This window comes from Lagenorhynchus albirostris, chromosome 2 (genome assembly GCF_949774975.1).
Source record: "Lagenorhynchus albirostris chromosome 2, mLagAlb1.1, whole genome shotgun sequence".
NCBI classification, from domain to species: Eukaryota; Metazoa; Chordata; class Mammalia; order Artiodactyla; family Delphinidae; genus Lagenorhynchus; species Lagenorhynchus albirostris.
This window is the reverse complement of record NC_083096.1, coordinates 47477822-47502348: the sequence shown is the minus strand read 5'-3', so window position 1 is coordinate 47502348 and position 24527 is coordinate 47477822. Positions and strand designations below refer to the sequence as shown.

General features: G+C 43.4%; 1 protein-coding gene across 4 annotated transcripts in view; it reads left to right on the top strand.

Moving 5' to 3' along the window:
- Positions 1-648: 648 nt before the first annotated feature.
- Positions 649-24527, top strand: part of NPL (N-acetylneuraminate pyruvate lyase) — a 49478-nt gene continuing 25599 nt past the window's right edge. For 3 of the 4 annotated variants that reach the window (XM_060132001.1, XM_060131972.1, XM_060131992.1), the window contains exons 1-5: positions 649-711; positions 4943-5027; positions 14525-14598; positions 15737-15824; positions 18949-19006. In XM_060132001.1, the coding sequence (XP_059987984.1) occupies positions 4960-5027; positions 14525-14598; positions 15737-15824; positions 18949-19006 (288 nt within the window). In that variant the 5' untranslated portion in view covers positions 649-711; positions 4943-4959. Of the gene's footprint in view, positions 712-4855; positions 5028-14524; positions 14599-15736; positions 15825-18948; positions 19007-24527 lie in introns of those variants that run through there. The other variant, XM_060131982.1, reaches the window with a different exon arrangement.

Below are 24527 nucleotides of genomic sequence, written 5' to 3'. Positions count from 1 at the left end.
ATTAAAAAAATAGTACCCACCACACAGAACTGTTTTATGAATTCATTAATGAATTAATTTCTGGTGCTGTGTGCAATGAAAGAATTATCCTAATGGATATAAAAGCACTTTGCAAACCAGAAAGCACTTTGAGAAATTCATTTTTTTTCTAAATGAAACAAGCATCAGCCATTGCCGTTTATGGAAAATTGAGGTTAATTCACATCAGCAAGAGAAAGCTGAGGACTTGTTTATGGCTGTGTTTCTGATTAACACAGCACTTGATATTAGAAAATAAACTCTTGACGTTCCTGCAAGTGGACCACAAAATACCTGTTGTTGCAGGGCCCTGGACAGAAGAAAAGTTAAGACGGAAAGGAGCCCAGGACGCGGAAGTGCTAGGAAAGGCCTAGCAGAAGAAGGGGGGCTGCAGCAGAGCCGAGCCGCGGGTAAGCACGCGCTGCGGGCACCCAAGTGCAAGTTCAGACGCTCGCAACTATCAGGAAGCTGCGACTGCGCGCCCATGTTCATTCAGGCCCCGGCGTTCGGGGGCCCCCTCAAAAAGAGGGAGCTCCACCTTTGCCTAACGCTTTGGGAGCGCGGGACGGCGCGGGGCGGCGCTACAGCCCCAAGGCCCCGGGGCGGGGCGGGCACGTGGTGCGCGGCCCCGGCGATAAAGAGCGCGGTTGGGAGCGCGGCGCGGAGCGGCGGAGGTGGACCAGCGGCGTCTGGGTGAGCGCGGCAACGCAGGCGTGGACTGACGGACGGACGGACGGATGGAGACTGACCGACAGCCAGGGAACGGGGGTAAAGGGCCGGGGCGCTGGACTCGGCGGTGGGCGAGGCGCTGACGGCCGGACGCAAAGGGCAAGACAGGGGAGCTGGGAAATGGAGCCTGAGGAAGTGTGAACGCGATACTTTCCCGGCCCGGGCGAGTGTCTGTACGGGCGGGGTGGAGGGACCCACTCCCCTGGATTCTGTCCAGACCACAGAGCCGGGCCCTAAGGATCCTTTTTTCAAAATGATCAGAGGCAGCCACTGGGGGGAAGAGAGTTTAGTGATTAAGTGTGATACAATCCCTTCATTTGATGGGAAATTGTATTTCTGCATTTTTGTTTGTTTAGGTTCTCTATTTGTTTCTTCCTTTCCAAGTATTAATATTTCTCTCTCGAGTGATTCCTCATGCCCAGAGCTGCATCCTCCTCCTCCACCTTCCCCAGAGATTTTTTTTTTTTAACTTTTCCCTTTTAAGAGAATTTGACTTAGGCAACCTGAATTCTTTGCACTAAGGGTTCTTGTCTGTGGATAAAGGTGTAAGATTTCGAGAGTAATAGGCCCTGCCCAAGTGTTTCAGTAGTAACATTCTAAATTCACATTAAGCCTTAGGCTGGAGAACATTCTATTTGTGGTTTTTTTTGTTGTTGTTTTTGTTTTTTGCGGTACGCGGGCCTCTCACTGTTGCGGCCTCTCCCATTGCGGAGCACAGGCTCCGGACGCGCAGGCCCAGCGGCCATGGCTCACGGGCCCAGCCGCTCCGGGGCATGTGGGATCTTCCCGGACCTGGGCAAGAACCCGTGTCCCCTGCATCGGCAGGCGGACTCTCAACCACTGCGCCACCAGGGAAGCCCTCTATTTGTTTTTGATACAAACTATGACGAATTTGAAAGCATAACATTACCCAGTTTTTATTTAAAACTCGAATTTACAAAATCTGGACCATTCTCAGTTACGGTGGTTGTGATTTTTTACCCCATCTCTTCCTGTAGCAGTTTCACAGTTTACAAAGCCAGCAGTCTTGCTCATTTACTTGGTGTATTGCTCTGTGCAAAGAGATTTTTGAAGCTGTTTTTGCCCCCTGATGGCTTACACTCTAGACGGACGAGCCAAAACTACCTTGCTAATATCGCTTATGTAAAGTTTTTAATGAAAAGCAAATGTTTGAGGGAATTCTGAAGAGTAAGAAGTTATTTTCATTTAGGGCATCAGAGAATGTTCTCTAGTTTTTAAGGTGAGTTCTGAAAGTTGGTTATACTGAAGGAGCTGAAGTGGGAGATGTTGCCATTCCGGGTGGGAGACCGGACAAGCCAGCACAAGGTGGGTAGCAGTGGGGACCAACTGGGCTAGTGCACTTCAGGTGTGAAGACATCTGTATGGAGACCCAGACCATGGAATTTGGTATTTGTCCTGTGGAAGCCAGGAAGAAGTTAACTGGCCTTTTTCTGGCAGGGCAAAAGCAAGATCAGAAATGTCTGAGCTACTGGGCGGTTACTCTGGCAGCCTGACTATTTTGAAGAAGAGAGTTGAGATTAGGACAGTGACTCCCAGGCCCCATATCTTTAACCAATCAAACTGTATTTAAGTGCACTTAATTTGAGATATATGGATATCTATATCTATCTATCTATCTGCCAGTCCAAGCTTTTGGCCATCCTAAGAATATCCTTGTAACTGCTCTAAATATGAAAGAAATGCAGCCAAAAGCACAAGAATATGGAAATCTAGGGTGTACAGCCTAGTACTTTTCAATTTAGGAGACTTTTAATGTGGAACCTAGCTCTCTGGACTCTTATCACTTGAACTTTCTTGAGTCCCTACAGGCCCCTTGGACATGGAGTTGTGCCCAATGGTCTAGATAAGAGGTAACAAAGGGTAAGTTAGGAGAGGGGCAGTAAGGCGGGAGAGAAGGATTGCAGGGAAAGAAGATGACAGTTGAAACTGAAATGACTTAGACTCTGAATAGAAAAGAGTAGCCAGGGTTGGGGAGGGGGGTACCAGTGGAGCTGAGATGACAGGAAAGAGTGTGCTGATAAAGGAATGCTACTTGCTAATGTCCTGTGGTCAGCAGACAAGACTTCATGGAGGGGACTGAACCTGTACTTACTATGTGCCTGGCACTGCTACTAATCATTCTACAAGAATTAAGTACTTTAATTCTCTCAACAACCCTGTGAAATATGATGCTTGTTATCCCCATTTACAGAAGGGGAAACTGAAGCACAGAGAGGTTAAATAACAGTCCCAAAGTCACCCAGCTGGTAAGTGATGGAGCCAGGATATAGGCCCAGGAAGTCTGTCTCCAGAGCTGGTGCTCTAACCCCTCTACTGTAAGGAGCAAAGGAAGAAATTGTTTAGAAGACCAGGTGGCAGGTTCGCTTTGGGCTCTCAAGTTGAGGTGCATGCAGGAAGGCCAAGGGAAGATGCTCAGCGGGCACAACATCAACCTCATTTGATGCTCAGACCTTCCTCTGGGGTAGACTGGGCCTGTGTTATTGGCCTTGCATTTTCCCCATGGGCCAGGTGATTACGTTTCTCTTCCAAAACTTCCAACAGGAGTTAGTCTCATCTTCAAACTAGGAAAAGTCAGAGAAACCCTAGTATCCTATATATCTGTTAAGGTTCCCCTTTATTGCCCTTCAGTACAGAGCAAAGCTACTTGAAGGATTTGGGCTTAATTTCAGGAGCAAGCCTCACCAGGGATGTATCTGTTTATAAGAGGAGGTATCATCGTTGGCCTTTCACAAAAGCAATAAGTTTTGCCACACTGTACCCTTTCATGTTTTTGTCCTTGTTCTGCCCTGTTTCTAGCTTCAAGGGCTCACCTGAGCCAGGACTCTTGGGAGATACAGAAAAAGTAGAAGGAATGATCTCTACTCTGGAAGTTTATACTCCTATTTGGGGAGATGAGATTAACAGTTATAAAGAACAAACAAAATGAGATAGTTCATAATTATTACATTATGTGGGTAAGATGTAAGTTGCTAGTGGGCATTTGTGTTTTTAAATGTGCCAGGGACCTCAGAACTATAATATACCCTCTCTTGTATTTTCTCTAAGCCAAACATCTTTTGTACAATTGTCACCAAATACTGTCTGATTATATTTTATTTTCTTCTTCAATTGTTAGACTTTGCATTTGTGGCTTCGAATTTTCATGTCCTACAGCTCAAAAAACAACAATTCTTCTATAACTAGTTAAGTGGCAGAGCTGTGGGTTGAACCAGGCAGTCTACCTATGGAATGCAGGCTATTAACCAGGATGCTCTGTTGCCTCTCATTGCCTGTTGTGGGCAACTTCTTGGCTTTTTTTACGCTGGTTGTGGACAGGTACACTCTCTGCCAGGTGGTGAGGGATGCTTTTGCCTCAAATGAGTGTTGCCAGGTTCACTGTCTCAGAAGCGATCTCCCCATCTGTGGAAGTCGTCATCAAGCTACAATCTGAACACCTCATTCAATCACCCATATATTCATCACTTTTTAATTGAACATGAGATTTCCAGCAAACCACTCGGTGCAGAGGAAACAAAGGCAAATGAAATCTGTTTCCTGTCCTGGGGGAGCTTGGTCTAGTGGGAGAGAGGTGAATAAATGTTTGTGATGCGATTTACTAGAGCTAGGAAAAAACAGGGAAAAACTGGTCAAAACCAGCATATGAAAGGATAGTTAGGTAAATCTGCAGATAGTCTTGTAGATCACACTGAAGCCTTAAGACTTAAGTACTGATTTTAGGGGAGATTCTTGCTTAACAGTATGAAGGTATAGAAAGAGATAAGAATGTCTCTTTTCTCCTGACCATATTTCAACTTGAGCAATAAGTAATTTTGTATATATTCGACCTCGCTGAGTTAGGTTCATATTCTTTCTTCTGCTGTTATTCACCCCTGCTCTCTGAGGTTTCAGGTTGCCTCAGTCATCCATATAGATAAAACAGGAGGCCTTTCCAATGGTATTTTCCCAGAACATTGCTCTCTTCTTGTCTCCAAATCTCCTGTCTTTAAAATATAGTTTCCTTCTCTATAAAATGAAGCTGTCACATTTTACATTCTTCTCATTTGCTCTGTGTGTTTGTATACTTGTAAGCATTTTTCACAGTTCGAAACTTTGTGGGAACAGACTTTGCCCCGGAGTTTTATCATTAATTGACATTCCTAGAAGAAGGAGAGGAATTACGCTGTATGTTTTCCAGACTTTTTCAGCAGCTCAATGGCCTCCCCGAAGAAGAAACTTCAAGGTCTTGTTGCTGCGACCATCACGCCAATGACTGAGCATGGGTAACTATGGTTTGGGACTAAAGGGATCTCCCTCCACCCCAATGGTCAGAAGGTCTCTATAGCAGCGGTCGATTAGACTCTGCAGCTTCTGCCCGTGCACTGTCTCTGACCCCAAGTCAGACAAGAGGTCTCTATATCACAAACAGTGCAGAAGGAGACGAGGTAAGATACGGCAGCTTGCCTTCCTCCCAGTGTCTGTAGCCCCACAAAGCAAATTCTTGCATTTCAGCAGAGCCCTGGCCTTCCCAAATAAGGCCAGTGGAGTTGAGTGAGGAGAATCTCATTTTAGCAGGATTTGATATCAAGTTCTGGCCTCTAGATCCTGTCTCTAGACTGTCCGTGGACGTGATGAAATTGTCCTACCGTGAGGAAAGTGGGGAAGGTAGCTGCCAGACGGCCCCCTTAGGCATGTCTTACAGTCACATTTCAACATTGGTTAAATGTTTGGGAGCTTGCAAGAGGGCGGTAACAGCAGATGATTGCTGAGAAATTGTTACCCAAGCAAGCATTTTCCAGTGAATATTATGGCGGTCCCTTTGCTGGTACTAGCAGTTAGTGGTCATGTGCCCCAGGCGTCCATGAGCAATATATAACTACCCCCTGGACATTGCCATTAATAAGTTGGGGATTCATCCAGCATCTGGATCTAAGTGTTTTAACCTGTTAGAGGAGTCAGTTTGCCAAAACAGTCAGAATTCTGGCTTCTTCAAGCTTCTCCTTTCTTCCTCTATAAAACTTAAATGTAGTCATACCTACATCATGGAGTTGTCAGTATTAAAATGGGATGATCCATATAATAGTGTTTAGCACGGGGGCAGTATGTGCTTAGGTCAATAAGTTTGAATTGCTATTGTGGCATAAGAAGTAAACAGAAGATGAGGTATTTAAGGTATCTTTAAGACTTTTACATTTTTGGTCTTCTGTTACTGAATTTTGTAAATCTTAACCCTACCCCTTTAAAGTAGATGAAATTTCTTATGACTTTTACCATTCTCATTCAAAGTTGACCATATCACAGTTTTCCTTGAGATCATTGGAGTTCAAGACTTCTGGCTTCTAAGATTCTTGAAAAATCACATCTTTACTCGGTCTAAATAAAATTCTTGCTGAGATGGCATGTAAATCATTCAGTGGTTAATAGCAATTTTTTTTTTTCTGTTGCTTCTCCATTTCCACAAGCCCTAAGAAAGACTAAAGTCAGCTCCTCCTCAATGTGTCAGCCACTTGTTGGGCAGATAAAACAGAAGGCATGTGATTGTATGAGCAGACAGGATTTACTTCCTGTTATGGAGTAAGATCCTGTTTGCAAGCTCAAAACACTACATCTGGTTGATGCTACTTTAACCGTTTTAATCAGACCCCTCTTAGCCTAGAAGTGGCTTCTTCTAAGTCTTGTTTGTTCATCTGGGACCTGCGGAGTGTCACTGTGCTTTCTCTATCCTGCCATTTTTCTGGGACACCAGGACCCACGCATATTAGATATAACTAAAACGACTCTGCTTTTCCGGATCCTTCTCTGTTTGCCAAATACCTCTGGCCCTGTTGCCTCCATTACACAATTTCCTCTTTCTTCATGAATTCTCTTCTCTTCCAGGACCCTCACTTTCCTAAGGTGTGAAATAAAAATAAAAATGCATTTTTTTTAATAAGGGCCTTGTAAGAATTTAAATTAAATCAAAATGTGTGTCAGTACATGGCACATAGTAGACATGTAAGTTTTGTTAGTTCCCTTTTCTCTCCATCTTTCTGCTCCATCCAAACATTCCTATAGGTATGAAGCAGGTTTGCAGCACCCACCAATAGCAGGTAGCCATTAACCCACTTGCCCACAAGGGAATCTGCATTTCTGACATGTTTCTAAGAGACAGGACAGAAAGAAGAGCCACATGGAATCTAACACCTGGAAATTCTGCCTGGGGACCAGCCATCATAGGAGTTTTCCTAACCTGGCTCTTAGAGTAAACCATGGCCTCCGTAATTCAGAATGGCTGAACATTTTTTCTTCATAATTCTAATGATTCAACTCTGAATATAAGTTGATGTCCTAGAGTGGGAAAGTTGTCAGCAAAAACATGGTTAAAAAGATTTTAGTTAGAGTATCTGGGTTCTTGACCCCCAGCTTTGATACCACTAGCTGTCTGACCCTGGGGAGCTCTTGTCAACTTGTAAATTTCTCTCATTTTTTTATGAAGAGACAGAGTTCAACCACATTATCTCTAAGGCCCATTCAAATGCTAAGAGTCTGAAGTCCTCTGATGTTAAATATTATTAGGGATATTATGGTGATCTCCATTAAGTAAGAATGCCTGAGTACCTGCAACTCCAATCTATCCTCCACACTGTAGTCCAGTCCTCATAAATAAACCTAATCATTTGTTAGATTTACTCTTTAAGAGTCTGAATTCCCTTTTGTCTAAGCCTTGCTACTCGTACAGACCATGGACCATTAGCTCCAGTATCACGTAGGAACTTGCTAGAAATGCAGAAACTCAGGCACTGCTACATACCACTGAACCAGAACCTGCATTTTAACGGTGTCCCTGGATGATTCTTTAGCACAGAAAAGTCTGGGATGAACTGGTCTGAAGGTTAAAGCCCAGGAGCCTGGGCTGACATAGGAAGTCCTTTACAGTCTACATCTCCTGCCACGTTTCTGTTTCCCCAAACACCTCATCCCCTTTCTTCCCTCTGTGCCTTTACACATTGTTTCCTCTGCCTTTTTCTACCATCACCCTCTCCATTCTCTGCTCCAATTGAATACATCTATTCATCCGTCAAAACCACCCTCTGGTGATTCTTCCCCATTTTCCATAGAAAGCATTATAGAGTCCTTCCTCTGTGGTCCCACAGTATCCTGTGCCTACCTTTTCACATTACATCACAATTATTTATGAGAGTTATTACAATAACTGTTTGTTACATGCCTGTCTCTCCCAACAGGCTATGAGCTGCTTAACTTTATGCAGATATTTATTGGGTACCAGACCATCCACAGGGACTGAGCATGTATCTTATTTATCTTTGTATCTTCAGCATCTAGCACGGTGTGTGGTAAATTTGGTTATTTCATGAGTGAAAAATTTTGTTATTTCATGGGGAAAGGAAGCTAATACTGATTGGCTAAAGATTATGTGTCAGTCTTCATGCTGGGCATTTTAATGGACATATTCCACTTAAATCTTGACAGCAACTCAGTGAGAGAGAGCTGTTATCTCTACTTTTGCAGTTGATGAAACCAAGATCCTAAAGATTAACACATAGCTGGAAAGGAAGGTCTATCCCATCCCAACTCACATCTTTTTCTACACTAGAGTGAAAGACTTGCTTTCCTTAGTTGTTTCAAGAAATCACTTTCCTTTGGGTACATTCACAGTCGTTAGAACAGAAAGTCCATTTCAGATTGGCCAAAATGTCTAGAAAAAAGTTGTGTTTTCTCCCTCAAATGCCCTTGACTTCACCATGGGAATCTTCACAACACCCTCTAGTAACAACAGACCTGTTACCCAACCAGTCAGAAAGGGCCTGGCCTGCTGGATGCAGAGTTGTATAGATTATTGTCTTTGGAACTATTCTGGGAGACTAAATGACCCAGATTTCCAGAACAGGATGTTTTCTACCTCTGGCAAGGTGGAGTAGGTATAGTCCCTGCATGCTTCTCTGCCAAAGGAATTTTGAAGTAACCAAGTAGTTATTTTGCCAGAAAGGGCACATAACTTCCATCTGATTTTGAATGGTGAACTAGACATGTAATAGCCAAAGAGATAGAACATCAGATTTTCTGATATGCATGCCAGCTCACGCCAGTTATGAAAAGAACCTGTCCTGTTGATTCGTGTTCTCAAAGTGAAAGTCTTTCACCGTGTGTGATGCACCAGGAGAAGAAATGTACAGCAGTAGGGATCTTTCTCTGAAAAGCTGCTTCAGAAAAATTCTATTATCCATATACGCGAAGAGAAGAGATATAATCTACATGCAGTTTCACAATTCACCTGCTCTAGGCCTCGATTTGTGGCAAAAATCATTTGATAAACGTTCCCCCCCTTACATAGTTCGGAAGTAAACTAAGTGTCCAAGAATAGAGGCTTAGCTAAATTAATTATGTTCTTCCATACAGTGAAATGCTGTGCAGCCAGTATAGAAACAATATCTGAGAATGTGGGAAAATATCCAATTTGGAATGCTAAGTGAAAAAAATATTACAGTACTATGTACAATATGACTACATTTATTTAAGAAAATACTATATTGTGTATTTGTGAATAGAAAAATATCAAACTAATGAGAGTAATAATCTCTAGGGAGATCCTGAGTGGTTTTTTTTCTCTTTTATTGTGTGTACTTTCTAAAATATATAGCTTCTGTAATATGAAAAAAGATAAGTACTTTTATTTTTAAAAAATCGTGGTCCTAAGACAAAGAATCTGAACCAATGAAAACTGAAATTAAGACATTACATTGGAGTTAAGTATGATGGTCCCGTAGTTAAGACTTCCCTGATGGGCCCGTAGTTAAGACTTTGCGCTTCCAAGGCAGGGGGCGCAGGTTCAATCCCTGGTGGGGGAACTAAGATCCCATATGCCATGCGGCATGGCCAAAGAAGAAGAACAACAACAAAAAACTAAAGCGTTAAAAATCTGTTCACGTTTACAAAACAAAAAGTATGAGAATGTCTACAGCAAGCATGGAGTTTGGTTCTGGGCCACTCTCCCCACAGGTGCTAAGAGGTGTTTGTAGCGCTCACGAAGGAAGAGATGAGGCAGTGGAAAGCCAGTGGAGCCTTTCCAAGTGAACTGGCCTATGCCATCTCTCACCTTCCAGGAGCAACAAGGCCCAAACGGCCAGCCAGTGGGGAGAATAATTACCCAATCTCATTCTTTCCACTCTCTGTGGTGACTGCCCAATAACTGGTTCAGTGCCTGCAAGAATGAACGTAAACCCAGGCACCCTAGGGAGGTAGCGTAGGGTGGGAAAATAGGGAAGGGAGCAAAGTCCCCAGAGAGAATTAGCATCCTCTTGCCACCCTAGCCCTGCTGTTTGGGGTGCCTTTGTGACAAATATGGTAACACCTCTGGGTGATTTCCCTGGGCCCATTTGTGACTGGAGCCCTGAGCATCTTCTGTCAAGGGCTGCAAACCTCGCACCTACAGTCAGGCAGGTATCTGAAATCCCTGAGGTGACCCGGGGGGCTTCTGTGCCTCCAAAGCAGACAGCCACTGCTCTTCCCAGCCAGTTGGTGCTGTATGGAAATGCGGGCCTGGCCTTGTTAGATCATCGGGTTTTCTTTTTTTTATTATCTAAGTTACAGGTGTACAATATAGTGATTCACAGTTTTTAAAGGTTATACTCCATTTATAGTTATTATAAAATATTGGCTATATTCCCCTTGTACAATGTATCCTTATAGCTTATTTTATACCTAATAGTTTGTACCTCTTAACCCCCTAACCCTAAATTGCCCCTCTCCCCTTCCCTCTTCCAACCGGTAACCACTAGTTTGTTTTCTGTATCTGCGAGTATTCTTTTTTTTTGGTTATATTCACTAGTTTGTTATATTTTTTAGATTCCACATGTAAGTGCTATCATACAGTATTTGTCTTTCTCTGCCTGACTTATTTCACTTAGCGTAATGCCCTCCAAGTCCATCTGTGTTGCTGCAAATGGCAACATTTCGTTCTTTTTTATGGCTGAGTGGTATTCCATTGTATATATATCCCATCTTCTTTATCCATTCATCTGTTAATGGACACAGCTTTCTTCCGTATCTTGGCAATTGTAAATAATGCTGCTATGAACATTAGGGTGTATGCATCTTTTCAAATTAGTGTTTTTGTCTTTTTCAGGTATATACCCAGAAGTGGAATTGCTAGGTCATATGGTAGTTCTATTTTTAGTTTTTTTGAGAAACCCCATACTGTTTTCCATAGTGGATGCACGAATTTACATTCCCACCAACAGTGTACAAGGGTTCCTTTTTCTCCACGTCCTTGCCAACATTTATGTTCTTACTGATGATAGCCATTCTGACAGGTGTGAGGTGATATCTCATTGTGGTTTTGATTTGCATTTCCCTTGTCTGGCTTTTCAAACAAAGTTTTTTTTTTTTAACATGAAAAGAAATGTTAACGTTGTGAAAGTCAAACAAAACACATTTAGGAGCCATCCCTTTTCAACCTCTGATCTCTGTAAGGAGATTTGGTAGTTCCAAAAGACCATAAGTCCAAGGACATTGTGGGGGGCTCTGCCACTGCCCCAGAATTCCACCATTAGTGCAACTCCTATAGGCTAGGGACATTTTATAAGAAAAAGCAAACTGCTTTCTTGAAGGAATAGATGATGTATCACCCATTAGCACCCCTAACCTGAGTGGAATTATCGTAGCTGTCATCCAGCAAGGCCTAAAGGAGTGGGGGAGAGGGAGCGAGTGTAGACAAAAGCACTGCTACACTGACGCCATAAAATAGCGTGGAGTTCTCTGAGGAAGGAGAAGGAGCTGGAGGGTTCACATGCTGGCCTAGATCTGCCTGAGGGTGTGGCCAGCTCTCTAGAAGGAGGACACCAGAGTAGGGCCAGACAAATAGCAGCTCTCAATACAGTCAGAGGGAAAGAGGATCATAGGATTTCACCCTATTTATTCCAGATCCACCTTGTCCTTGAAGTCTCCTTCCCAGCCTCCCTAAGTGGAATTATCAGTCCCCTGCTGAACCTCTATACTTTCTAACCAGTCACAGCCTTTGTCGTATTTTTCTCAATATTTTAGTTATTTATATATGCTATTTTCTTTGCTCAGTTAATATGGTAGTGAAATGTAAACACAACCTGCCAGTGTGGAGATAATCTGCTTTTAAAGCAGAGATTATGGGTGTTTCATCATCATTGTAAATTCCTGCATCACGGCTCCTTCACTAGCCTTTGTTGAGTGTCTGTGCTGTGCCAGGTGCAGATGAGAGATTGTAAGGTATAAAAGGCACAGTTCTTACCTTCAGGAAGTTCTTGCTCCAGACTGGAGGGTGGGCATAAACAGTTTACAAAGTGATGTTCATGATAATAGAGATATGAACTTTGCTGAGGGTGTGAGGAATTTGTCACTGAGGAATAATAACAGCAATAATGATTGAGCCTTTAACTGAAGCCAGGTGCAGTGCTGAGCACTTGTGCTGGACTGGCCGATAGAGTGCCACTTGGTAGTCCTTGCTGAGTTTAGAGGACACTTTGGGGATATACACATGCACCCCAAAAGACTAAATGTCTTCCTTAAGGACTTCTTTAAATGGAAACAAGCTCTCTAGCTTCCCTTTCCAAATAAGAAAACATTAGATTAAACCAAAAGAAAGCACATCAAAGTGAGTACGGTGCCTACCAGGCCTCAATCATCTGGAGCTCTGCAGGCTCCTCCTTGCTGAAGAGGCCAGGCCTGCTCTCAGTGTCTCAGTATGTGGCCAGGGTGGGACTGGGGAGGCGTCAAGACTTCAGTGAAAGTGTGCAGGACCCACTGCGTTTGAATCTGTGACTCCAACACAAGCTATTGCCCAGAGGCTTTATTTCCAGTTTCCAGTCTGCGATTGGGAAGTTCCTTGCATGAGTAGATGGACATCATTGGTCAAAACCAAAGTTAGTGTCACACAAACAAAGCCCCAGCGAATCGTTCCTGCATCTCAGGGCTTGTTCCAAGCGGGGAAGAGCTGATGGAAGCAGCGAGGGGCTAGTGTGGTGTAAAGGTGTGGTTCCAAGTGGTCAGAAATATCTGAGGCAGAGAGATTTCAAGAAGTTGAGCGGCTCAAGCTGACCTCAATGAAGGTCCTGAGGTGGATTGTCTAGGCAGCTAACTCCCCCATCTTGGAGTCTTACTCAGTGAGACTGATAAGCGAAGATTCGGCATTTGAGCAAGTGGGACAGGGAGGGGCAGTGTTATGATATTTCAGGCATGAGCCATTATGGAGAGAGTTTGCTCCCCTTGCAGGCCTTTTAACTACATTAAAACCTACTTTTTCCCAAGTGGCAGCTTGGACTAGTTGTCTTTTGAGTGTTGTGGGCGGTGGTTGCCTATCCATTCTTTGTTTTTATCTCTGTTGTTCCTATTCCCTTTGACATATACAGTTTGATATCTTTGTTTTCTATATGGATCAGCTATTTTGGTTCCATTTTGTTTTTTAAGGAATACAATAAGTAAAGATGAAAAGAATGTTAATAAGGTTAAAATTACATTAGGATTCTCTGGCCCCGCTGACTAAAATGCAAAAGTACTAGCCAGCTAGTACTGAGTGTTCTTGGCAACCATGCAGTATGCAACATTTAACACACTTGCCCCACCATTTTCCTTTGTATTTTCCTTCTCCATCCTCCATCCTCCCCACCTGTATTTTTTTTAATAAATTTTTAAAAAAATTTATTTATTTTTGGCTGCATTGAGCCTTCGTTGCTGCGTGCAGGCTTTCTCTAGGTGCAGCGAGCGGGGGCCGCTCTTCGTTGCGGTGCACGGGCTTCTCATTGCAGTGGCTTCTCTTTTTGTAGAGCACGGGCTGTAGGCACGCGGGCTTCAGTAGTTGTGGCTCGCGGGCTCTAGAGCGCAGGCTCAGTAGTTGTGGCACACGGACTTAGTGGCTTCACGGCATGTGGGATCTTCCTGGACCAGGGATCGAACCTGTGTCCCCTGCATTGGCAGGCGGATTCTTAACCACAGCGCCACCAGGGAAGTCCCCCCACCTGTATTTTGATTGAGAACAGGTCACTTTATCTGATCTGTGAGTCAGTTTCTAGATTTTTAAACTCAATATGATTTTAAGCATCAGATCTTTGCAAGGTCAGTACTCTTCAAACGGCACAGTGCATGCAGATCACGTGGATATCTTGTTACAGTGCAGATTCTGACCAGGAGAACTGTGTGTGGCCTGGGACTCTTCATTTCCAACAAATTCCCCCAGTTGCTGATACTGCTGTTCCGCAGATAACACTTTGAAAGGCAAAGTGATGACAAAGTTCCTTTTCAACTATTATCCCCCTTCAGTTTAACACTAACACATATAAATGGCTTTAAGCCTTCATTTATTGTGACAAATATTAAGTGCTAAAATTCTTAAATTACTAAGTCTGAATTTTCTTATTTTGTAAGCCTAAGAAATGATTGCTTCTCGCCACATGGAAAATGTTAAGTTCTTGTTTAACCATGCCCTCAACCATCACTCTGCCCCCAAAGGGCAAAAGATAATTACTTTTTAAGTATTACTTGTGATGAAGTTTAAACATAAAACCTTTGTGGATAACTAATAGTGCTTTTCTCACATAAGTGAGGCACATAGGGCTGAGTAGAGAAACCACCAGACTCAAGGGAAGAAAAAAACCCAAGCATTATTCAGAGCAGGCTAATAATTTCAGACTGGTTAGGTGGATTTGAATAACTATTAACAAGAGAGAGCAGTTTATAATTGTGGGGATGAATCGAATAATCTAGAAAAGAATAAATACACATTTTTTTTCTAATTTTTTTTCTTTATGTCTTTCAGAGAAATCAACTTCTCAGTCATTGGTCGGTATGTGGATTATCTCATAGAAGAACAGGGAGTGAAGAATATCTTTGGTAAGTCATCTTTAGAGATATACATATCTCTACATATCTCTAGTTCAGTCCTTAGAAAGTAGCTGTCACCAGATTACTAGCTAGGAGGTCACAGTGTTATTGTGTCACGGGTTATGGTTGAGCCTGGCTAAGCCATGTAAAATTTGTGGATTTTTAGTCTCATCAATTTTAGACCTAAAAGATGATCAAGAGATGATATAATTTGGTAGTGCACCTGAGATAGGCTGGGACCTGGGACCCTTTACTGGAGTGCTTACACCGGGACAAACGTCTCTGTGAGCAACAGACTACAAAGAAACTATTAGGGAGTAAAAATCACTACACACACGAGCAGTGGGGGCAGTTATGAACAATAAGATTCAAAAAGGCCACAAGCCGGCTGCCACTTCTAAGGTACTGCGAGCATGCTGGGTACCGCGCATGATCCCTGCACCCAGCAGCACCGAGGGGGTGGGTAGAACACCTAAGCTACGCCTCCTGCCCAACCCACAGGCCCGCCCCTGTTGTTACCCCTTTTAAGGAACCAGCTCGCCACCTTGGGGAGCGAGCAAGGACACCTCTTTCTTGTTCTCCCTCCCTCATGCTGCAGCAGGAACCTCAGTAAAGCCTTGCCTGAATTCTTATCTGGCCTCTTATCAATTTCTATTGATTAAAGAGTCCAGGGACCCAGGTCTATAGACAGAGGTCGTTTTAGATCTGTAGTACACACCATTGTCTTCATAAGTAACTGTCACCTATGACCACCTTGACATCCCAGTACTGAATGGTATTGGTTTTCCTGCCATTCAAGCCCAAATATAGAACTGCCTGGCGTGCTCGGAGATTTGCCTGAAACATGGGCAGTTATCTCTGTCTCCATTTAAAGTACTCTCTGTCCCTGAAAACAATGAGATTTGTAAATTACAAGTCCTACTTAACCTTCCCACTCCTTTTGACAAGGTGAGGGTGGGAAAAAAGGCTGAGTCTGAGGTGGAAATGGAAACATGGCATCACCCCACCCACCCAGATTCTGTCCTCTGGTGTTTCTCCATGTCCCTTCCTCTCGAGCAGGGATTTCTGCCCCCGCACTGCCAGCGTTGGTGCTGGAAGCACGAAAGGTATCGGTTGGTCCCGCTGACTGACTCTCTGTTTGGAACAGTGAATGGCACGACAGGAGAAGGCCTGTCCCTGAGCATCTCAGAGCGCTGCCGGGTCGCGGAGGAGTGGGTGACAGAAGGGAGGAACAAGTGAGTGGCTCCATCATGATAAACACATGCATCTGCGAGAGCTGCGTAGACACAGCTGTACCCCAGGTGACACAGCCTCCCTGCTCTCCGACCACAAATCAGGCCTGAGGTCAGCTTGTGGAAAGAGGAGCTGAGGCAGAGGAGGGCCCTTCCCTTCCGTGTGGAAGGGCAGCCAGACACACCCGGCTCTCAGAGATCCCATCGGGAAACTGGGAACAGCCTCTTGTTTTATCTACCAGGCCAGTCCCTCCGGTTCCCTGTCCTTGGCCTGAGGGGGTGTGGAGCAGGGCCCTGGCGACTGGCTGCTGAGCTCCTAGCCCTTCCGCTGAGCAGCTCATACTCCTTCCCATCTCAGGGTGGGTCCTGGTGGTTCTATCAGCCTGTTGCTTCCTTACAGTTCTCTCTGCATGTGACTCAGCATGCTTTTTGTGGTGCTTCCTCTTGTAGTCTTAGGGAGCTTTCTGCATCCTCTAAACTTCAGCGAGTTAATGTATTTGGTTATAACACTCAGTCTGTGCCACGGTGAAACAAATAGGACAGCATCAATTCAGTAAGCACGGCAATTAACCAGGCTTGATTTGTGGTCTGTTCTGCACTGTTATACATCGTGTGTTATGCACTGTGCTGGCGCTGGAGATATAAAACGGGATCTCTGCCCTCAGGTTGCTTACCATCCAGTGGAGATGTCAGACCATGAAAACTAACACTGATCCTTCCGATAAATAGTGTAAACAGGGATCAGAGAAGGGTGATTGACGGTGTCTTAGGTGGAGGCAAAGATTGGAGGTAAGTCTCAAGTGAGCCTGGAGCAGAGGTGGTCAGTGCAAAGCCCCTGCCCACTTTGGGGACCCTTAAATGGCTTTAGAGCAACTTGGATACTCTGAAATTATACGCCAAATGTGACTGCGTGTCCACATAGGCACCTTCTAGTGATCTTCAGTTTTCAGCTAATTTTCAGTCAGATCCTGGGCCTCAAACATTTAAAGACCACAGGCAGAGTGAGGAAAGAAGAAGGCTAAGGGTAAACATCAAGAAAAGCACCAGAACCGGGAGGGATAGGGAAGTGGGCGCAGACAGAAAACCCTCAGAAGGGTCAGAGGGAGGTGAAGAGCAGATCCTGTCTGCTGGAAGGAAGGAAGTGTGCTTCAGAGAGCGTCGGGGGAGTGTGGAGATTAAGAGCAGGGCCTGCAGAGCCGGACTGCCTGAGTTGGATCCTGAGTGTGCCTCTAAGTAGCTCTGTGAACTCAGGCAGCTCTTAAATGCCCTGTGCTTTGTCTGTGAAACAGGAATACTAATAGTACCTATCCTATGAGGCGCTGGTGAGGATTCAAGCAGTCTACACATATAGTACTAAGTATTATGTAAGAATTCACTGTAACTATTTGCAGTGGATGCTGTGTTCGTTATAACATTTGTTATAATCATTATTAGATGCTGTGAGAGTCAGTAGGATTGAGAAAGTAGGAAATGACCAGCTAACCTCAGAGAGAGCAGAGCCAGTTGGGTCATTGTCACGGAAGCAGCTGCCCTGAGGTTAGAATGCCGCAGACACATGGCAGGGGAACCAGTGAGGGTAGCTTATCCTCACCCCAAAAAATTTGCTGCTGAGGAGAAGGAGAGAAGGAATCATGGATTAGAGCGAAGGAAGCAAGATTAAAAGAAGGGTAGTTTTTTTTCTCTTAAAGCAGGGAAGTAATGAGCACGTTTCCGCGCTGAAAGGACAGTGCCATTGGAGAAGAGGTTAAAGGGAGTGGAGAACTGATGCCTTTGATGGCAGGTCTCCACGGGGGCTTGAAATAAACCCAAATGTAAGCAGAGTAGCTTTAGGAGACAGCTAAGAAGCTGGGAGGAACGCGTAGAAGGTAACACAGCTAAGCGCAGAGGTGAGGAGGAGAAGGGAGGGAGTCTGTGTGTGGAAGAATCTTTATCTTTGGTGTCTTGGAAGCGAGGACATCTGCCAAGAACAAGGGTTTGGGTGGAACTTAGAGCTTGAGGAGAAAAGTCAAGATTTGGAGCAGCCGCTGCAGTGACTAGGAAAGGGAAGTAAGTCATGGGGACCAGAGGCTCTCGGGACCCTCGTCCTCCTGAATTGGGAAATCACAAGTTTGTGCTAAAGCCACAGACCCAGCAGCCGGGTGGAGCGGGGGAGGGAATGCATGATTGTTTTAACCTAAGCCAGGAGACGGGGTAGTGAAAGGTTTAAGGAGGTCATGCAATAAAGCTGCTGGTGAGGGGAAAGCAGACCAGCCAGCCACCTTTTCTCCTCTCAGAAGTCTTCTGTTATCCTTAACAAATGCAGACCTGATCATAGCACTTCCCAGCTAGGTCCCATTTTACCGAAGACAGAACAAGTCAAGAATCACAGGAGGACTCAATGCTTGGGCCTTAATGGGGATGTGGTGTCTCCATCCCATGAGGGCAGCATGTATGTCACTCTGAGTCCCTGGAAGACTCGCCAGCATGACTGCCTTCACAGCTGAGTTTTATTGATCCTACCCTCAGAAGACCAGTCTAAGTGTGGCCTCTTCCCACGGGGCCCCGTGGAGCACCTCCAAAGATGAACACTGAGGTCTCAGAGAAAACCTCACTCGTGGCCAAATTCTGAGGACACACAAGATAGGAAAAAACTTTTCACAGGGAATTCCTTTCTCGTATGGCTGGTTCCTGGTTGTACTCTTTGAGGAACCTCTTTATTTTTATCTCCAACCAAAAATATCTCAGCTTTACACCTATTTTCATGCACATTGTCACCGTCAAATGCAGCATCTCTAACAATGCATAGTCAAAATAAGGTACTTGACGATTGATTAATCAGTTATTGCTTTCAAAATCCTGTTGCTTATATACAGCAGAAACTAACACAACATTGTAAAGCAATTATACTCCAATAAAGATGTTAAAAAAAATCTTATTGTTTAGTTGAACCTTAAATTTTATTCCCTGGACATTTTTTAAAAATCCCTGGTTAGATTAATTTTAAGTATACCACTGTAGAATTCAGTAGTCTTGAGATTGAGATTAGTCAGATATTAGCTAATTGCTAAAACCAGCACAAACAAGGTAGCACAGCTCTTCCGTGTTACTATAAACTTCAAGTGATGCAACAGTGTTTTCTCTTTTGCAGGTTGGATCAGATAGTAATTCACGTGGGAGCACTAAGCTTGAAGGAGTCACAAGAACTGGTATGTATGTGGGTCCATCTGGGAGAGACCACTTGAGGGGCCTCCATCTTTATGCTTGAGTTAAAATCAATATCATTTTTGCTAAATATTGGATGCTGGAGAGTATAAGGTGTAGGACTGCAGGGAAGCCAACACAGAGCCACAAAGAGAGTAGCCCAAGGTGATAACTGCTGTAGCAGAGCGTTTAATAGGAGACAGAGGCACCTCTTCTTTTGGGCAAAGTAAGGATGGCTGTGGAGCTACCTAGTTTGCAGGTAAGGAACAGAACTTGAGCCAACCTAAGTTTTCTCTAGGAAGTAAAAGGCAAGGCCATCTGCTGGGCATAAAGGAGATGGAAATGGGGTTCAGAAATGAGAAGTGGTAAAAACTGAGAATTGCTGCCTGGAGAATGGAAGAGAAAACATAAACAGAAAAAGACTGTCCCCACCCATGTTTATAGCAGCACTGTTCATGAGGTCGAAGCAACCCAAATGCCCATGGACAGATGAATGGATAAAGAAAAGGTGGTATATACATACGATGGAATGTTATTCAGCCTTAAAAAGGAAGCAAATCCGTCTTGTCACATGCTACAATAGGGGTGAACCTCCTTGAGAACATTATGTTAAGTGAAGTAAGCCAGCCACTAAAAGACAAATACGATATTATTCTTCTTATACTATGAGGTATCTAAAGTAGTCAAATTCATAAAAACAGAATTAGAGTGAGTCCCGCTAGGGACTAGGGGGAAGGGGAAAGAAGAGTTGTTTAAGGGGTATAGAGTTTGTCGTCTGCGAAAAAGAAGCAGGCTGTAAAACAAAGAAATGCATTTATTAGGGGTCCTTTTTTAAAAGTTGACGTATAGTTGATGTACAGTGTTGTGTTAGTTTCTGGTGTACAGCAGTGATTCAGTTTTATATTTATATATATATAGATACAGATATATAGATATATAGATTAAGCAGTTATTGCCTTCAAAATTCTGTTGCTTGGTTGAACCTTAAATTTTATTCCCTGGACATTTTTTTTTTTTTTGCGGTACGCGGGCCTCTCACTGCTGTGGCCTCTCCCGTTGGCGCAGCACAGGCTCCGGACGCACAGGCTCAGCTGCCATGGCTCATGGGCCCAGCCACTCCGCGGCATGTGGGATCCTCCCGGACCGGGGCACGAACCCACATCCCCTGCATTGGCAGGCGGACTATCAACCACTGTGCCACCAGGGAAGTCCCCTGGACATTTTTTAAAATCCCTGATTAGATTAATTTTTAGTAGACCACTGTAGAATTTAGTAGTCTTGAGATTGAGATTTTTTTTTTTTGGCTGCGTTGGGACTTCGTTGCTTCGTGGGCTTTTCTCTAGTTGTGGCGAGCGGGGGCTACTCTTCGTTGCGGTGTGCGGGCTTCTTATTGTGGTGGCTTCTCTTGTTGCAGAGCACGGGCTCTAGGCACGTGGGCTTCAGTAGTTGTGCTTGTGGACTCTAGAGCGCAGGCTCAGGAGTTGTGGCACATGGGCTTAGCTGCTCCACGGTGTGTGGGATCTTCCCAGACAACGGATCAAACCCGTGTCCCCTGCATTGGCAGGCAGATTCTTAACCACTGCGCCAACAGGGAAGTCACCGAGATTGAGATTAGATATTAGCTAACTATTAAAACCAGCATAAACCACAATAGTGCAGCCCTTCGTGTTACTATAAACTTCAAATGATGCAACAGTGTTTTCTCTTTTGCGGGATCAGATAGATATATATACACACATATATATATATATATATATATATATATATATATATTCGTTTTCAGATTCTTTTCCATTATAGGTTATTACAAGATATTGAATATAGTTCTCTGTGCTATATAGTAAGTCTTTGTTGTTTATTTTATATAAAGTAGTGTGAATCTGTTAATTCAGCATGGATGGACCTAGAGAATATCATACTAAGTGAAGTAAGTCAGGCAGAGAAAGACAAATACCATATGACATCACTTATATGTGGAATCTAAAAAAATGATACAAATGAACTTATTTACAAAGCAGAAACAGACTCACAGACATAGAAAACACATTTATGGTTATTTGGAGTCTTAGAATTACAATTCAGGGAGCACAGATTCCAGCAACCACAGAACAGTGTCCCCTCTGGGAAACAAAAAGCAGGAGTTTTTAAAGGAAAACAGAGAAGCACACTTAGTTTCCAAAAGTTTTTTGTGAAGAGTTGTGACTGAAAGGTATGTATTCTTTTTTTTTTCCTGTTACAATTTATTGACTCATCAAGTGTGTTTCACTTTTTATCAGTAAAGGCACACTTCTGCACAGTTCCGCCGGATGCCTTTCTAAACAGAGAGCTTCTTCTTTTTTTTTTTTTTTAAGTCAGCAGGGTCAGCACAGTCACAGTTTAACAGGATGGAGCCCTAAAGTATAAAATGGAGTTCCTGCTGACAGCTCCTTCCAAAACTTTCAGATCTGCAAGATGAAAAAGTTCTAGAGTTCTGTTTCACAACAATGTGAATATGCTTAACAGCAGTGAACTGTACACTTAAAAATGGCTAAGATGGTGAATTTTTTTTAATTTTTATTTTTTGGCCGCACCGCGTGGCTTGCGGGATCTCAGTTCCCCGACCAGGGACTGAACCCAGGCCACGGCAGTGAAAGCCCGGAATCCTAACTACTAGGCCACCAGGGAACTCCCAGTGTTGTGTTTTTCTTGGTCACAATTTTGAAAAATAAATTTAAAAGTAATTAATTTTTTTAAAAGGATTGCCCCAGTGGTGCTAAAAACCAACCAAAGTTGTAAGTCATAAATTTGTCATACCACCACTCCACACAGGTGAGGAGATTTTCTTCTAGGTACACTTTTCAACCAGAACATAGGAACAAGAACACAAAGACTGGATTGCTCTGGGTTTAGAGATGAGCAGGTTAGGTGGAGTAATATTGTGGTGAGGGAGGAAGGAGTTAAAGTTGCTAGCAGAAAAGTAAACCATGTGGTAGTTTTGAGGTCTTTGTGAATCAAGTAAGAAAAGAAAGCACAAAGATGTTGTAGCTTGGACTGTCGACTGAAAAAAAATGTACAACCTAAAAGTTGAGAATTATGTTTTATTCAGCAGACTTACTGAGGACTTAAGCCTGGGATACAGCCACTCAGCAAGCTCTGAGGGACTGTTCCAAAGAGGTAAGGGAGGAGCCTGGATGTATAGGAGTTTTTGGCTGGAAAAAAAAAATACATATATATATATATATATAGTTGAACATCAAAAGATTATTGCTAATCATAAAATCACACATCTCAAGTTAATGATTTTAGTGTTTTCTTGTATGGTAAGGTGCAAGAGATTGGGCTTATTGGAACCATTCCTTTGATATGCATGTTTTTCTCCATCCTGAGTTCCCCTTAGGTCGCACCGACCTGGTGCCTGCAGTGGCTGATGGCTGTTCGGCCGAAGCATCCTCTGTTTACTGAAATGGCAGGGACATTCTTTGTCCACATAACCATGTCCTCAGAATTTAGATATTCTAATTCCAAAGAGCGCAATGACTTGATCTAACCCCAACATCTGCTTGTGGGTTTTGTTTGATTCTGTTTCCTATTAATTGAATTTAGAAATGGAATGTATACTGTATACTTGCAAAACCGCAATTCAACACTCTTAGGCAAGCCACTAGGGAAGACGTTACTAGGTGATTGCTTCGTAAGCCTAGAATCAGAACTTGGAAACTTGATTTATCCTTTTTACACTTGATTTGTTCTTCTTAACAGTAGATCTTTCAACTATGGTAGTGTAAAGGAGGAAATTTTTTTTTCCCCTTCTCTTTTCAATTGCTTTCTTCTATGCGTCATGTGAGTTTTAAAATATTGTCATGTATGACATGACAGACAGTGTCAACCATGGGGTTCAACACTAGAATAGTATAAAGATAATCTTAGTATAGAGATAATCCCCTGCTATAGGGATAATCCCCTGCTGTGGGATAATCTTGCCAAGGAGACAGTAATATTGGCATCTGCTTAGACATAACTCTCCATTGGATGATGCTTGAATGGGCACTGCCATCGACTGTCTCTGAAGTGGTTTCTTTTCCTTCCTTTCAGCTAAGGTTACCCTACTGCTCTTGTCCTAAACAAGGTGCTAAATAAATGATTCAAATATATCAATTCCAATCCTGTGTCAATAAAATCCTATCCAGTGTCTTGATTGTTCTTTGGACTATATCCCAATCTCTTTTTGACTCTCCTACTTTACTTCTGCAGAAAGTTAATCACATCTATTAGATATAGATATCACTAGCTTAAGTCTCAGAGGAAAGCCGTTTTTCCCTTTTAGGTAGTGGGGCATGTTTCAAAGCAATCAACAACATCTACTGAGTCCTGCTATGTGCTCAGCACCATGACTGACCTGAACACACGAGTCAATAAGATCTGCCCTCTGCCCTCAGGGAATTCACTCTAGTTGGAGACCAGTAAGATACAACTACCTCACAATGTGTTAGGTTTAAGTACTCTACTTGAAATAGATAAAAAATATTATGAGGGCCCAGTGGGAGGAAATGTTCATTTTTTTCTGAAGGAATGTGAGTAAATATCAGAAGAGTAGTGCAATGTATCTTCTGTGATATGTATAATCTTTTTCTTCTCAGCCTTTCTCAACTGCATTTCCAATCTGTAATATAAATTTTAAAATATGACTAATATCTTTGGAGAGGAAAGACAGTATCATCCAGTGGGCTGAACACTAGAAGAGAAATGACATCTGCAAGTTTCTCTATAATTAACAGTTATAGTTTATCAAAATGAACTGCTTGGGCTTCCCTGGTGGCGCGGTGGTTGAGAGTCCGCCTGCCGATGCAGGGGACGCAGGTTCATGCCCCAGTCCGGGAAGATCCCACATGCTGCGGAGCGGCTGGGCCCGTGAGCCATGGCCACTGAGCCTGCACGTCCAGAGCCTGTGCTCCGCAACGGGAGAGGCCACAACAGTGAGAGGTCCGTGTACCGCAAAAAAAAAAAAAAAAAAAATGAACTGCTCATGTCTCCTTAGCAAGTTTTTTTTGTACTGACAAAGTCTGCAGAAGAATAAGATTAAATACACAGCTCACCTCCACCAGGGGTCTCTACTTTGCAACACCTGGGATTTTCCTGGTAATGACATTTATCATTAAATGTGGTAATTTTCCACTCTCTAGGGGTACATCGGTTGGCAAATTTGAAGAGTTTGTTGTTAACCTCTAGTATCTAAGCTGTAGGTGAATATAACAAATCGTTTACTCCAGGATGGTTGTGAAATTGTGATCTATAACAAGAAATAGGTATTTGGTCTTTGTCCCATTTCTGGCACAGAGCTCCAAAACCCTCGAATTCCTGGAGATAAGAACAATAAAGGTGTCTCTTGTTATGTTAATGCGGTGACTTTTAGAAAGTACCTAAGGATGGGGGCTGGTTGCCAAGAGTACCAGGCATGAAAATTAGGGGTTGGCACTTTCAGTTAGAGTTGATATGATCAACCCTATTTGAACCAATCCCCAATGGCCAATGATATAATCAATCATGCCT